The sequence below is a fragment of the Staurois parvus genome, unplaced genomic scaffold, assembly GCF_062004578.1.
Source record: "Staurois parvus isolate SC_StPar_1 unplaced genomic scaffold, SC_StPar_1.0 ptg000066l, whole genome shotgun sequence".
Lineage (NCBI taxonomy): Eukaryota > Metazoa > Chordata > Amphibia > Anura > Ranidae > Staurois > Staurois parvus.
Window position 1 is genome coordinate 11,929,585 of NW_028317862.1, and position 16,073 is coordinate 11,945,657.

General features: G+C 39.7%; 1 protein-coding gene across 6 annotated transcripts in view; it reads right to left on the reverse strand.

The window, feature by feature from the left end:
- DIPK1A (divergent protein kinase domain 1A) overlaps nt 1–16,073 on the reverse strand; it is a 199,342-nt gene that overhangs the window by 23,005 nt on the left and 160,264 nt on the right. For all 6 annotated transcript variants that reach the window (XM_089668953.1, XM_089668948.1, XM_089668951.1 and 3 more), the window contains 2 exons: nt 8,640–8,747; nt 6,838–7,014 (listed from right to left, as the gene is read on the reverse strand). In XM_089668953.1, coding sequence (XP_089525079.1) covers nt 6,838–7,014; nt 8,640–8,747 — 285 coding nt within the window. The remainder of the gene's footprint in view (nt 1–6,837; nt 7,015–8,639; nt 8,748–16,073) is intronic.

The following is a 16,073-nucleotide window of genomic DNA, read 5'->3' on the forward strand; positions in this document are numbered from 1 at the left end:
GGCCTAAATTTATGAAGAACAATTATTTATTTGTAAACTTTTATAACAGAAACAAAGAAAAATGTGTTTTTTTTTCAAAATTTTTGGTCTTTTTTTGTTAATTTAGCAAAAAATAAAAACCCCAGCGGTGATTAAATACCACCAAAAGAAAGCTCTAGTTGTGTGAAGAAAATGATAAAATTTTAGTTTGGGTACAGTGTTGTATGACCGCGCAATTGTCATTCAAAGTGTGAGAGCGCTGAAACCTGAAAAATGGCCTGGGCAGGAAGGTGTAAAATTGCACGGTATTGAAACGGTTAAAGTGGAACTTTAGTCAGAAAATTAAGTCTTGCTTGATCACTTCAGGCTGGCCCCTTTTGCAGGTATAGCGAAAACATTAAAAATAAGTGCCTATACTTTTTAAATTCCAGTAATACACTGTTCCTGCTCTGCACATGCTTGGTTGCTCTCTATTTTTAGGCACTGCTGAATTTGTAGAAGCCGACCTGCTGAAAGCCTTAAAACGGAATTAAACCCTCCTATCCTTTACAGACAAGGAAGCCGTTTCTGTTTGATCTGTAGTTGCCATGGCGTGGCACTTGTGATCAGTTATGGCACCAGCCATGTGATAGTGTGGTAGTTTGGTGTAGGACACAAATAAATGTGACAGTTAGCAATCCCAGCATTCCAGGAATAGAACTGTTTTTTCAAACCATTAAATTGATGGGTTTAGTTCCACTTTATGATTTAGTGTAGTTCAGGGACTCTGAGCTTCAGCAAAAAGGCAGCCTCCAGCAAGAAGAATCGGTAGCAATGCTGGTGGTAATTTACAGCATACAACAATTTTGGTAGCATAATAATTATTAATGTAGAATGAGTGTTCCTTGCTAAAGAACATTAATTTTTATCAAGTTGTTATGGTTAAAAGGCTCTGCTGTAACTGCTCCCACCTTCATCCTGAATACCTCCAAGTGAGCCAGGGAGCTGCAGCTTGCTTAGCTGATAGCGAAAGCACAAGAGATGACCAAAAGGCAAAGTGACTGCATCAGTAACAGGGGATGTGGTTGGGGGGGCAAGCATGAATAGCGACTTCTTGACTTGGCCTGCATTTGCATTAAATGCCAACTCAAGCTCAACTCAGTGTGTACTGCACAGATAAAAACAGAGACAGCAAGGTGATTGCTCGAATGATTACATGCTGTTTAGCTGGGGCATCTCATACTAGTGACAGGCATACATTGAGTTGTACTGCAAATGGGACTCTAAGGCAGTTCATACATTATGCATCTTTTTTTTTGTTCAAACAGCTGGTTAAACGAAAGAAAATGCCTTTATTCCCCCATCATCACACTTGTTGTGGATAGGGGAAGCCCCCCCCCCCCCCCCAACTGTGGCATTGAATTCTGACAGCAGGGAAGCAGGCGGTCCCTTAGAGGAACCTTCAGGAACAACAGACTGTTGAAATGGAGCTGAAGCTGAGATATGAACTAGAAGAGTGCGTTCCACCATTCAGGAAATGGAGAGAAATGACCTTAGGATATTTAGGAGCAGGACAGAGAAATGGTAGAATAATGTTCCAGTTACAGCAAAAGGAATAAACCACCTTGGGAAGAAAACAGGCACTATGCCTCACAATAAACTTGCGCTTATGTAGCAAAAGATAGGGTTCTCTTTATAGGTTAAGACCACTAACTTCAAAACTCATCTTGCAGAAGTGAGTGTGACAAAAGTAGTCAGACTTGCGAGTAAGGATAGACAAAAGGGATATCTCGAATAGAATCAAAGGATGGTTTTTGAAGAGTCCACAGAACCAGACTGAGATCCCACAGAGTCTCTGAGGAACAGACCTGAGGAACAATGTGAGTTACACCTTGTACAGAGGCCTTCACAAGGGAATGAGAGACATGCGGTCTCAAGAGAAACCCTTAGACTGAGATTTGACCCTTGATGGTACTCAAGGACAACTGTTGATTCAGACTAGACTGGAGAAAAGACAGAATTTGTCCCATAGAATACTTCTTGAGATGGCAATTCCTGGCCTTGCACCATGAGAAATACACTTTCCAGGCATGATGGTAGCATTTGCAAGTCAACTTTCTAGCTTTAAAAAGTGCAGGGATAACTGACTCAGGAAGGCCTCTATCCCTCAGGTCTTTTGCCTCAACAGACAAGCTGTTAAAGCCATTGACCAAGAAGCAGCTTGGAGAACTAGTTCTTGGGAAAGAAGATCCAGATGACTGGTAGGTCCCATGAGAACCCACCAGGAGCCTGGTGAGATCCAAGTACCATGATTGCCGTAGCCAGTTTGGTGCAATGTCATACAGTGCCTTGAAAAAGTATTCATACCCCTTGAAATTTTCCAGATTTTGTCATGTTACAACCAAAAATGTAAATGTATTTTATTGAGATTTTATGTAATAGTCCAACACAAAGTGGCACATAATTGTGAAGTAGAAGAAAAATGATAAATTATTTTCAAATTTTTTCTCAAATAAGTATCTGAAAAGTGTGGCATGCATTTGCATTCAGCCCCCTTTACTCTGATACGCCTGACTAAAATCTAGTGGAACCAACTGCCTTCAGAAGTCACCTAATTAGTAAATAGAGTACACCTGGGCATAATTCAATCTCAGTATAATTACAGCTGTTCTGTGAAGCCCTCAGAGGTTTGTTAGAGAACATTAGTGAACAAACAGCATCATGAAGGCCAAGGACCACACCAGACAGGTCAGGAAAAAAGTTGTGGAGATGTTTAAAGCAGGGTTAGGTCATAAAAAAATATCCCAAGCTTTGAAATCTTACAGAGGACTGTTCAATCTATCATCTGAAAATGGAAAGGCAAACCTACCAAGACATGGCCGTCCACCTAAACTGACAGGCCGAGCAAGAAGAACAATCAGAGAAGCAGCCAAGTGGCCCATGGTAACACTGGAGGAGCTGCAGAGATCCACAGCTCAGGTGGGAGAATCTGTCCACAGGACAACTATTAGCAGTGCACTCCACAAATATGACCATGATGGAAGAGTGACAAGAAAAAAGCCATTGTTGAAAGAAAGCCATAAGAAGTCCCATTTGCAGTTTGTGAGAAGCCGTGTGGGGGACACAAGAAACTGACGCGTTTTGATGTAAACCCTTTTACTCAGACCCTGAGGTCAGGACCCTTAAAGAAAGGGCTACTGAACACAACCCCTTCCCAAGCAGTTCACCAAACATGAGCCAGCAGGACACCCAAGGCTTCTCCCTTACACCTATGACCCATCATGGTATAGATGTGATTGATTTCCCCTAGGGGTATTCACAATAACATTGCAGAACAGGAAGGGGTACGATACCCTGTGACCATTATTAAGGCAGCAAGGAGCCCAGAAGAATTGTCCCAGAGGATTGCTAATGCAGGTGAGAAGGCAGGAGAGGCTGAGCTGAATCCACACACGTGTCCCAAAATGTCATGGGTATGCACAATGAGATCAACCCAGAAGGAGGTTGTGCAGACTCTGAGAGGGCACCCAGACCAAAACCTGGTAAAACAAAAAAGGTGAGATATTCAGCGCAGAAAAGATCATCTCCTGCCACCAGCATGTGACTAAATGTGTTGCAGCTAGTGCTTCATGTTTATAACCCTAAGAGACAGAAGCAGCAATCTTGGGCTCTCATTTATAGGCCACGGCACCTTACTTAATGCAGCTGTCTTCTCTTCTGCGGCTTACCCCAGGCTAATAGGCAGGGTTCTAGGGGCAAGCCATTCAGTAGTCTTCACCTAGCTGGTAGATATACTCACTAAGGAGTCTTCAGGGACTGGGTTCCACCAGAACTGTGGAAAACCTTTCAGGAATTCAATGCATTGAACCTAGGTGAGCACCAAAATGAGTCACACCTGCATCTTCTTCCTGAGAACATCCAGGCACTCTCCCCATGGTAAAGGCGTGGAGTAACCAATCTGAATGCAGTAAAAAGGAGTCCCAGGAGCTCTGGAGCAACAGAAGAATCTTTACAGAATCTTGCTAAAAAGTGAAAAGATTTTGCTTCTCTCAGAGAGAAGATGTCCATTCTTCTAAAGCAGTAGTCTCCAAACTGCGGCCCGGGGGCCAGATGTGGCCCTTTGTCTCTCTTTATCTGGCCCTTGGGCACTATTACATATTCCATTGACACCAACAATGGGGCTTAATTCCTGTCACTGACACAAATAATGGGGCACTATTCCTCCCACAGACACCTATAAAAAGGCATTATTCCTCCCACTGACACCAGTGATGGGGCACAAGTCCTTCCATTGACAGCAATGATTGGGCAGAATTCTTTCCATTAACAACAATGGGCCACTACTCCTTTCACTGACACCAGCAATGGGGCACTATTCTTCTTATTGACATCAACAAAAGGGTACAAATCCTTCTACTGACACCAATGATGAGGCATAATTCATTTCATTGATACCAACAATGGGGCACTATTCCTCCCACTGACACCAAGGATAGGGCTTTATTCCTCCCACTCATACCAATGATGGGGCACTATTGCTCCCACTGACACCAAGGATGAGGCACTGTTCCTCCCACTAACACCAATGATAGGGCACTATTCCTTCCACTGATACCACTTATGGGGCACTATTCCTCCAACTGACACCAATGATGGGACACTATTCCTCCCACTGACACCAAAGATACGGCATTGTATACTCTCACTATTTGCCAGGCCAATTTCTAATCCCACTGGCCATAGCCCAGCCCCCCTAAAGTCTCAAGGACAGGAAACTGGCCTTTTGTTTAAAAACTTTGGAGACCCCTGTTCTAAAGCCACTAGCAAAAAAACTCAGTCATGCAAGGCAGTGGAAGGGGTTTACTGAACTTACAGCTTTGCCTTGCTAGTGTCCAATGGTCCTGAAAGTGACAGTATAACTCAGTGTTCCTGAATACTATCCTGTGTCCCTTTATGCAAGACTAAAAAAAAAAAAGTTTTGGCTAGAGGTACATTTTAGAAGTAAGCCTTAGAAACAATGAGTATGTCTACGTTCATCTGGTGGGTGGGCTGCATACTCTCTCTCTGCATAACACAATCTTTAAGTCTTTAAGTCAAATGTTCCCATCACAGAGTTTTAGTTTGACCACATCTCAATAGTGTTTCCTAAATGCATTTAATCTATTGCATGTAGCAGGCATTTACAGCCAGAATCTAACTGTTAAAGCCACAGTATACATTAGCTGTATCAATTTGTAACCCAAAGTCATAAGTTTCACATGCAGAGACAGTAAGCACTCTTGGATAGACATGAATGTACTTTATGCATTCTGTTTTTAATGGGCTTAAAACAATTAACCAGTGTTGTTCAATGCCTGACTATGGACAAATAACAGATGGGAATTTCACATGTTGTATTTTTTATTCTGAATCCCCTTATGCTCAGCTAATAGGACTAAAAAGAAAGATTAGTTATGTGATTCCAGTGACATTTCATTTGTTGAGCAGTTGAGAAAGTGCACAGAATGCATACCTACCACTGAAGATAGCACACTATAGGCTTGTTTCAAGCCAAGCTGAAGTATCACACATTTTTAACTCTTTATCACTACGTTTTGAAACTAATTTTTGCTTGGCAATGCAAGGAAATACCATGCCAGTGATCTTGTTGACACAAAATTCAACTGCCCATGGGACTAACAAGGTAAACTACCAACTACGGTACGTTAAAAAAAAAAAAAAATCTCATAACAAACCTAGATTTCTGATGAAAATAAAAAGCTGATTTATCTGTTGCGAATATCCCCAACATTCACAACTGCATCATAAAAGGTTTATAGTCCATTGTATTGCTTATACAGATATTTATATATGTGACTAAAATAGGGCATAGTCAGACATGCAGCTATTGACCATCAATATTGTCCCCTTTTCTGTCCATTTTTTAGCCTAGGATAAAATTCCACAGGATCCCAGAGGTGACTGGGACAGGAAGGTCCTTCAGGAGGGAGATGAGGTGGATCTATTCCCTGAGGGCTACTTGTCCTCCATGACTGCATGAATCCACCTCCTTTAAACCATTTCTTTAGTGAATACTTGTTTATATGTGTAATAGTATCTTATATTCATGTGTTTATTTTTGTATATTGTTAAATACAAGGTAAGCAGACATTGTGATTGGATGGATTATATTGACACAGTTTCTTCCCCTGGATGAAAAGAACAGCAAGATAACCAGGAAACGTAAGAGAAGCTTGCCACCAGAACTCCCAAATAAATAAAAGATGCTTGTGGGCGTTTCAAGCTGTTGGTATCCCTTACTTAGAGCCCAACAACAGTCAAAAAAAAAGTTTCCTTTGCAGTGGGGCTATGTCCGTACTGCAAGGGTTAACTATTCATTTTGCCCAAGGGAGAGGCGAAAGCTTTTATTCACCTGATACTCCACGCAACCTGCAAATGTAGCTCCCCCACAATCCAGCAGCGGAATCTTCCTGGCTTCCTCACGTCCACAGCAGGTCTATGGAGCCTACTCTGGGCTTGCTGAAGTCAGGAACAATCCACCACTAGAGCATGGGGGTGGATAAGCTGCAGGGACCAGTCCTTTGCAGGCAGGATTGAAGGATCATGCAAAGTATATCTTTTTCTCCTCTCTCCTAGACAAAAAATGAGCACAGCCCCACTGCAAGGGAATTGTTTTTTTTCCTGGAGTTCAGCTTTAATCATTTTGTTAGCTATACCATTGCAATATAAAACATTATCAGACATGACAATAACTGGTATTGCCAATTGTAATATTTAATATTACAGTATCTTACTGAAAAGAACATATCACAGATCATCAAGGATTCTTCTCAACTGACAAGAAACATTAGTAAGATATAAGAAAGGTGTATTACTTACTTTAAAGAGACTATGCACCATCTCTTTGAATTTTTGCACAGTGGTTCCTCTTGTTGGCTTGTCAAACAGTATAATTTCCTTCTTAGGTTCCAGCTCAGATCCAAAATCAACATGCTCAGCATCCTCCATCTGACACTTTATCACACCTTCTAGATTTCCCCAGATTCCCAGATACTTCTAAAACAAAGCATTTAAAAATGTCTAATCAAAGCCTGCACTTCCATGCTGGACATCATGCCTGTAACTTATTTAGAATTGGATGAGCAAAGTGGCATAAGGCTTTATGCATTTGAGTGCACTTTGGGCAAGTCTGGGTCCAATGTACTGCACATACTCATGCAGTACTTAACATTAACATGCCTCTTTTGACCCTGATACTGTACCGGTTTACATAACTGATCCTTTGATTGAGGATATTATGAGATGAATATTTCTGCATTTAGGTAGTCTCTTTTATAGAAGCACAATTCACAAGAAATTGTATACAAGTACTTTATGTATCATTTTTGCTGGCTGTTTGAATGTATTAGCCTGGTTTGATCTATTTAATTTGGAGATTCTTTAAATGACTGGAGGGCTGATGCTCCTGTTATACCAGGGCTATGTTTTAGTTGTAAACAGGCAGTTTTATTATTACCGGGCACTGTTGGCATACTGATAACATTGTTGGCAAATTTAAATGCCTGCATACTTTGCATGTTTGGTATTATTTGTTTTTCTTATAAGCACAATTGAAAACATACTGAGCCGAATAAAAGTTTGGAGAAGAAATGTTTGAAGTCTCGGTATAAGCTGGCTTCCCACCATTATAATGAAACAGCCTGGACACTGTACAGTGGATTATGCTTGGGACAAACACAGCAAAATAGGGAAACACCAAACCGATCCGGCACCAAATCATTTAATTTTCCAAACCATTCTTTTAATATCACAGCAAATATCTGTCAGCCTTGAATGTCAAAGACAAAGCATGCACAGTCCAATAATCACAATATGAGGCTACTTCCGCACTGATCTCACGTTTTTGCCAAGGTTTTACCACATTTGCTGTGCATTTTTTAAAGGTCACGTGATTCAAAAAACGCACCAAAAACATAACGCAGGTGCATTTGTGCGGCAGTTTCCATTTATTTTAATGTTGAGGTACGTTTTTTTTTACCGACCAAAAATGCAGCAAGCAGGACTTTAAAAAATGCATCAGATCCGGAAATGATCAGTGTGAAGAGTTGCATAGGAATACATGGTCACATGTTTTTCTTCCACTTTTTTTAAACGCAAACATGGAAGAAAAATGAAAGCAGCCTTAGGGCTAAAATGATTGAATATGCCAAATAAGTATATGAAATGCCATCTTTGATAAGAATGAGACTCAAGTGGCTGAGGAAAGATGTGTCCCACGCATTTCATGATGCCCAAGGAACAAAACATTGCCTTTGCAATATGAGAAAATACGGTTGGTTGCGGTGAGGCAAAAATTCAGTTAATCTTAGACACTTTTATAAATGTTATCAGTAATATTATTGTATTATGTGGCTCTACTGCTAAAAATAAAAAAAAAAAGCCTAGCCATACTCTAGAGAAGGGTCACTGACGCACTTTTCAGAATGTTAAGTGGAAGTGAGAGCCCGGCATTATCTTCTCTTATGAGCATACACAAGGGAAGACATTCCAGATGTTGCAGAACTACAGCTCCCCAAGCATCATATGAGACTTTAACAGATGGAGTGCTGAAGACTGCTTATCCCTGACATGCATTGTCTCTGCTATTCTCCCTAGTACTGCACAAAGAATTCAAATATTACCTGATTGTTCGGTCTGGTTGACAAACATTTCCCAAAATAAAGATTTTCCTTGGAGCAAAGACCTTCACAGGCTGATCCGTCAATAATGCCTTTTCTATACTTATCACACTAGAAGCAGAAGAGAAAAAAAACACATCAATAGCGAAATGATTAAACTAGATAAACAAATGTTCTCGCTACAGGTTTTATTTACTCTGAAAACATTTCCTGTGGGATTCTGTATCTCCACTGTGACCACTTGTCCTAGCAATAACCAGTTTCCTTTCATGTTACTTGAAAAAAAAAATAGCATTCACTTCTTACAATCCTATCTTTTGGTATGCTGTATTGGTAGATAAGTCACAACGCATAAGTCATCGTCTCACTTTACAGATTTCATCACCAAGCACAATGTTGCACAATACAGACATTGTTGGAGCAATTGTGATACAATATCATTGTATGTTTCGTGGGTGACTTCATCAGTGGTCCTCAAAAACCATGCAGGGTTAAGAGATTTGATTTTCTATTCTTCGCTCCTGGTAAATCAAAGATATATAGAGGTCTACATGTCCATTACTTTTTCAAAAGCTGAGGAACAGAATTGTTCCAAGAGCATTTAAAAAACGATGTGCATGTTGGCTGAAGAAGGATCATCTGAGAGGCTTCTCATTATTTATTTATTACAGCTACTTATATAGTGCTGTAAACTTTACACAGCGCTTTTATATATACAGTATATTGCACATTGACATCAGTCCCTACCCTCACAGAGTTTATACTCTAACATCCCTAACCAGGGGCGGACTGACCATTTGGAAACTCGGCCACTGCCCGAGGGCCCGGGGTCAGTAGGGGGCCCCATGAGATGCCCCTGGTACCTTTTTCATAGGCTTTTTTGAGTTTGGGCAAGGACACAGGGGCCCCATGATCCCCTATTGCCCGATGGCCCCATGAGTTGTCAGTCCGCCCCTGTCCCTAACTCACATTCATACATACTAGAGAGTCAATTTAGACAGGAGCTAACTAACCTACCAGCATGACCTTGGAGTGTGAAAGGAAACTGGAGCACCCGGAGGAAACCCATGCAGGCACAGGCAGATGCAAACTCCAGGAAGGTAGTGTCATGGTTGAGATTATATCTAAAGATCAAATTCCTCTGTATATTGGCAACCTGTATCCTACCTGCGACAACTGTTAGTTTTCCTGTTTCAATATTTTTATTGATTTTATTGATTGTATAATCACAAAGCCAACAGTAATACATTATTACATAAGGCCATTAATCATCAGTATAAAATATACAAAAAGAATGGGAAAGAGGGTAAACAGCTCCCAGTCTACAAAGTAAAAAAAGTAACAGAATACAGTATGAAGTTATTCTAAGGTGGCAAGATGATGTCTATCTGGAAACGTCCAATGAACCTGCTTCCCACAGCAGGTATCAGACAAATGCACAATCAACTATTAGTTTTCATGACTGTTCAATTATCGTCCCCTTAAATTAGGTCTTTCACTGTTTGCGCACCCAAGTGTAAGGTACACTGACCTGCAACTAACAATACACCCTCCTGCTTCAGAAGGATTTGCACAACTGCCAGATATTAAAAGACACAAATGAATGCAGCTATATATTCATGGCACCACCTGCCTAGAGTTTGCATGCTCTCCCTGTGCCTGCGTGGGTTTCCTCTGGGTACTCCGGTTTCCTCCCACGCTCCCAAGACATGCTGGTAGGTGAATTGGATCCTGTCTAAACTGGCCCTAGTATGTGTATGAATGAATGGGAGTTAGGGACCTTAGATTGTACGCCCCTTGAGGGTTAGGGACTGATGTGAATGTACAATATATGTATGTAAAGCGCTGCGTAAATTGATGGTGCTATATAAGTACCTGAAATAAATAAATATATTCAATAATAACGTATTGGGGTCCAGGCACACTGGGCTTAAAAAATGCTGCTTCTTACAGTTTTGCCTGTAGAAGCAGCTCTATTTTATCTTATGTGTCCATGCACATTAAGATGCTTAGAGACATATTTTAAGCTCAGCGCTTAGAGGCAGGAAAAAACCCTCCTGGTTTGTGTTTGAGTGGAGTTTTCTGGCAGAAAAAAAGGGCTAAATGCTCCTAAATGGCCAATATGGCTGTTTATATGAGCATTTTTATGTATATATTTTATATTTATATGAGCAACTGGTGTTTTTTTTAAGCCCAGTGCGCGTGGACCCTTAATGTGTTTTTTAGTTCAAGCAGCATAATTAACCAAATTTAATTTTGTATTAGACTCTTGCCATCCCTGGATTTTCGAAAAAAATTTGTATTTCTGTTCAGCCAGTCTTGTGATCCAGGTACCCTTGCCCAATGGAGGAGCAGCAGCACACATACAGATGAGTCATCTCTGTGCTCATTTTACTTTCAGAATCTTCCTCCTGTTAGCACACAAGCATTGCAGAAGACCCTGATTAGTGTTCTGCTTGTCTTCCCACAGCTCCTCAGAGTTTGAAGTAATGATATGTTCTGGGCAGATTATTTCATTACACACACAGTGTGCGCTGGGTATGAAGTGTCATTTCAAAATGTTTTGATGCACTTTTAAAATGTGGGCTCCTTTCTTGATTTCTGTTCTCTTTGGCATTAAATATATGTAATAGATTTTATGGGTGTGTAATTACATGTTTTTCATACCAGTCACATGAGTGGTCATTTAACTACTTCAAGTCTGGACACTTTCACCCCCTTCCTGTCCAGGCCAATTTTCAGCTTTCAGCACTATCACATATTGAATGACAATTGTGCGGTCATGCAACACTGTACCCATATGGGTTTTTTAGCATTTTTGTGAGACAGATAAAGTTTATTTTGGTGGTATTTATTCACCGCTGGGATTTTTATTTTTTTTGCTATACAAATGAAAAATTCCAAAAAGTTTGAAAAAAAAATGTTTTTCTTGTACAATTTTGCAAAATAATAATATTTCATCATAAATCTTGGCCAAAATTTATTCAGTTATCTTTTTAGTAAAAAAAAAATATATATCCCAAATTAGTTTATAACCAAAAATTATAAATTAAAAAAATTTTTTTTTACTTTTTTATTTTATATTATTTGTTTTTTTTGTTTACATACTGTCACCCTAGCAGTACAGTGTCACCATGGGGACATTGTACTACTTGTGGGGGGTGATGAAGATTTTTTTTTTTCTTCACACTGATTGCTTTTACACTCAAAGGCTATAAAAGCAATAATTTCTCCTCTCTGGCTGCATTCTTGCAGCCATTGAGAAATACTGTGTGAGCTGTGATTGGTCAAAGCCTGTCACATGGTACAAGGCTGTTGTGAATAGCCTTGTACCACGTGACCTCTGTGATCATTCACAGATTTCACACGTAGCAAGCAATCATGTCAGAAGTGACATCTTGCTTACTACTCTGCATGTGATCACTGATTGGCAGAGTAGGCCATAATAATGACTGTGTGGGTTATATGCCACCTGTAGGTGAATTGACATTGGCCGACCAATCAAACATATAACCCCTCCTACGCAGGAAGTACTCAGTTTTTGTAGCAAGCAATGAAAATCCAGAAAGAAGGGAGGGACCTCTGTGTTCTGTAATACACTCCAAAAAATGCATTTTACAAGTAAGTATGTAGAAAAAAATCCAATTTTCTTTATTGTACACCACGGGACACAGAGCAGGACATAATAATGACTATGTGGGACGTCCCAAAGCAGTAACCTTGAGGGGTGGGTGTCAAAACAATAACCACCACCAACATCCCAAAAGGAGCTATTCAGTAAAACACTGCAGCCAAAGGCAGAATACTCCGTGGCTCTGACATCCACCTAATAAAACCTTGTGAAGACCATGTAGCAGCCTTGTAAACCTGAGCAACTGAAGCCTGATGATGGATAGCCCAAGATGCCCCTACACTTTTGGTAGAGAGTGCTTTTGCCCAAAAGGGTGGAACCTTGCTCTTCAAATCATAGGCTTAAATGATTAACTGACAAATCAACTTAGAAATAGTTGATTTGGATGCTGCCTGTCCTCTCCTGGGTCCTTCCGGCAAAATAAACAAGGAATCAGCCTAATCTGCACCGTCATTCTCAAAAAGACCCTCATTTCCCGAACCACATCCAGGGCATGCAAAGATCTTTCTTTTGCTGACTGAGGCCTAGGAAATCTTTCAAGTTAGCAGAACCAACAGAATCTCCCTGATAGGTTAAAACGGTAGTTTCTGTAAACTGCCGAGACCAAGTTCAAGTCCCAAGGACACAGGGGCTGTCTGACAGGAGGAACAGTACATATCACTCCCTGTAAAAAAGTACAAACCAAAGAGTGAGAAGCAATCGGTTTTTGGAAAAAAACAGCCAAGGCTGAAACGTGACCCTTAATAGTACCAACAGCCAACTTCTTTTCTACTCCTGATTGGGGAAAAGTCAAAATTCTTCCAATCAAATATTTCGGGGGTACCAATTTCGACCCGAACACCAAGAAATATATGCCTTTCAAGTTCTATAATAAATGTTCCTAGAAACCAGCTTCCTGGTGTTCAACATTGTGTGGATAACCGAGTCTGACACTCCCCTATCTTTCAAGATTTGGGTCTCAACAGCCATGGCGTCAAATTCAGTGAACGTAAAGCTGAGGCCATGGATCGCCCACTGCTAGCCTGACAATGTCCACGTACCAACACATCCTGAGCCAGGTTGGTGCCACTAATATCTTATTATGGCCTGCTCTGTGTCCCGTGATGTACGATAAAAAAAATTCAATTGCGATAGTGATAATGCAGTGGAGCAGATAACATTGGAGGCAATCTATGACCTTCTTTGTTTAACCAGTTGCGGCCCGGCCGCCATCTGGCTATAGTTAAACAGCTCGTCCCTCTGGGTGGACGCTATATGGCGTCCTTTCCAGAACGTACATTGCGCATGCCTGCAGGGCCGTAATGTGGCGTGATCTGTCAATGGCCATGTACCTCGGACATGGCCGATGACAGATCTGTGTACTGGCCCCGTTGCCAGTACCGTGTGACCTGCTGTGAACAATCACACCAGGTCACATGACAGTTGTATAAAATGGATGGCTTCCTTTCATGCCATCCATTGTATACAACTGTGTCTAGCTGTGAATGGTCACAGCGATCACATGCACAAGCTGGGCCAATCACAGACCAGCTGTGCCATGTGAGTAGCCGTGGCCAAATCAAGCTAATCACAAAAAAAAAAAACCCCTGAAGGAATCGATTTCATTCAGGTAAATGCTTGCTTATAGCAAAGAAATTCTTTGCTATAAGCAAATTGTGTAAAAAACAAAACAAAAAAAAACTGATCTCTTCCCCAAAGTAGTAAAATGTTACCATGGTAACATTATACTACTTTGGTCATAGTGCAATATGACAAAAAAAAAATGTATTAAAAAATGTAAAATAATAAAAAAATTAAAAAAATTGAAAAAAATGATCAATTTTTTTTTCGTACTGTCAACAGTCAGTGTCCCTGATCACCGCCATGCCAGTTATATGACGACACTGTACTGCACTGGTAACAGTATGTAAAAAAAAAAAAAAAGTGAAAATAATTTTTTTTTAATTTCTTCATTTTCCAAAAAATGACAAAAAAATTACAACTTCAAAAAAACTCGCCATGCCTGTTATGGAATACATCAGACTGTCTACTTTGCAAAAAAAGGGTCATTTGGGGGATATCTGTACTGTTCTGACATTCTTGGACCTCAAGAAATGAGATTGGTTGTCAGTACTTCAGGATTGATCAATATTCAGATATAATCCTATAGTCTGTGAACTCTATAACTTTCCTACAGACTAAATAATAAATACTAATTTGGGTTATTTTCACCAAAGAAATGTAGCAGAATACATCTTGGCCTAAATTTATGAAGAACAATTATTTATTTGCAAACTTTTATAACAGAAACAAAGAAAAATGTGGGCTTTTTTTTCACAATTTTTCTTCTTTTTTGTTAATTTAGCAAAAACTAAAAATACCACCAAAAGAAAGCTCTAGTTGTGTGAAGAAAATTATAACATTTTAGTTTGGGTACAGTGTTGTATGACCACGCAATTGTCATTCAAAGTGTGATCACACTGAAACCTGAAAATTGGCCTGGGCAGGAAGGGGGTAAAAGTGCCCGGTATGGAAGTGGTTAAAGGAGTCAGGCTAGTTGGCAAGTTCTCAAACCTCTAGAATGGCTGGTTCACATAATTGATAGAGGATTTATATGTTTAGAATATACATTACTAGATGAAAAATATATTGCGGCTAGGGATTTAGGAATATGGATAGATTATGAAACACATGAATTTTAATAGTCTTAAGTTTACATGTTATACATTATACTTGTTATTGATTTGTCTGACACTTATTTGACACATTATTTAGATAGCAATGCAATCTTTGATTGATTTATGTTCTTTCACAGTAAACATTTGTAAGTTTATGTTTTATATCTAGTTCTGGTAAAGATTCAATTATTATTTAGCATTTAAAGCTAAACATTAGGCAAAAATAAATTTAATAATGTTTTAAGGAATACAGGAGTACATTAATTTTTTTCTATTTTCTATTTCTAAATTCAAGCAGAGTAAGTACCTGAATTAGACTTGGTATGAGCTTCTTGCAATCCCTGTAGACTAGGAGTTGGATAGGAAGAAGCAGCACAATCAGCATGCTGAAAGGAAGCACAGCAGATGGACAGAAAGATGAGCACGTAAACTGTGCTGCTTCTCCTTCGCTGAAAGCCTGGATCAGAGAAAGTGGTTAAATGATGCAGGCTATCCGTCAGCCTGGAAAATTAAGGATATCTAATGGCAGAAAAGAAATACTGTAGGGATGGCACTGGATTGAGCATGGGTACTGCAGCAAATGCTGATTTTTATTTAATCTTTTAACTGGATATTTATTTTAAACATTTTTGGCTGGAGTTCTACTTAAAGCATAAAGATTTACCACTAATATTGCTTCAATCTGCATATGCTAAAGATCCTTCTGAAACATAACTTAACTCTGTCTAGTCTGTAGGTCTTATTTGTATCAGTAGATCTTAGATCATTGCCTCATTTACCCTAAAAAAGGGGGAAATATGTAGGTCAGAATTAAGCTCATAGTGTGTGACTGGACAGCCAGGATGTTGTCACTAGCTCATACTTTGGTGGGCAGATAGGATGCTGGTTGGCTACAGCTTGTGTGAAGTTTACATATCCCTGCATAACATATAATTGTACTGTAATTAGAGCTCCATAGAGGCAAGAATAATTTCTCAGTAGGAGCAACTAATACTTTAGAAGCCTTCACAAGCATATTGGTAGAAAAAAAAATAAGTACTATTCCCAAAATGTACCATAACATTAAATGGAATAAGCAAAAATCCCATGCATAGATAGCTTCAAACAGTATAGAAAATGATGTGTGTGTGTGTATATATATATATATAT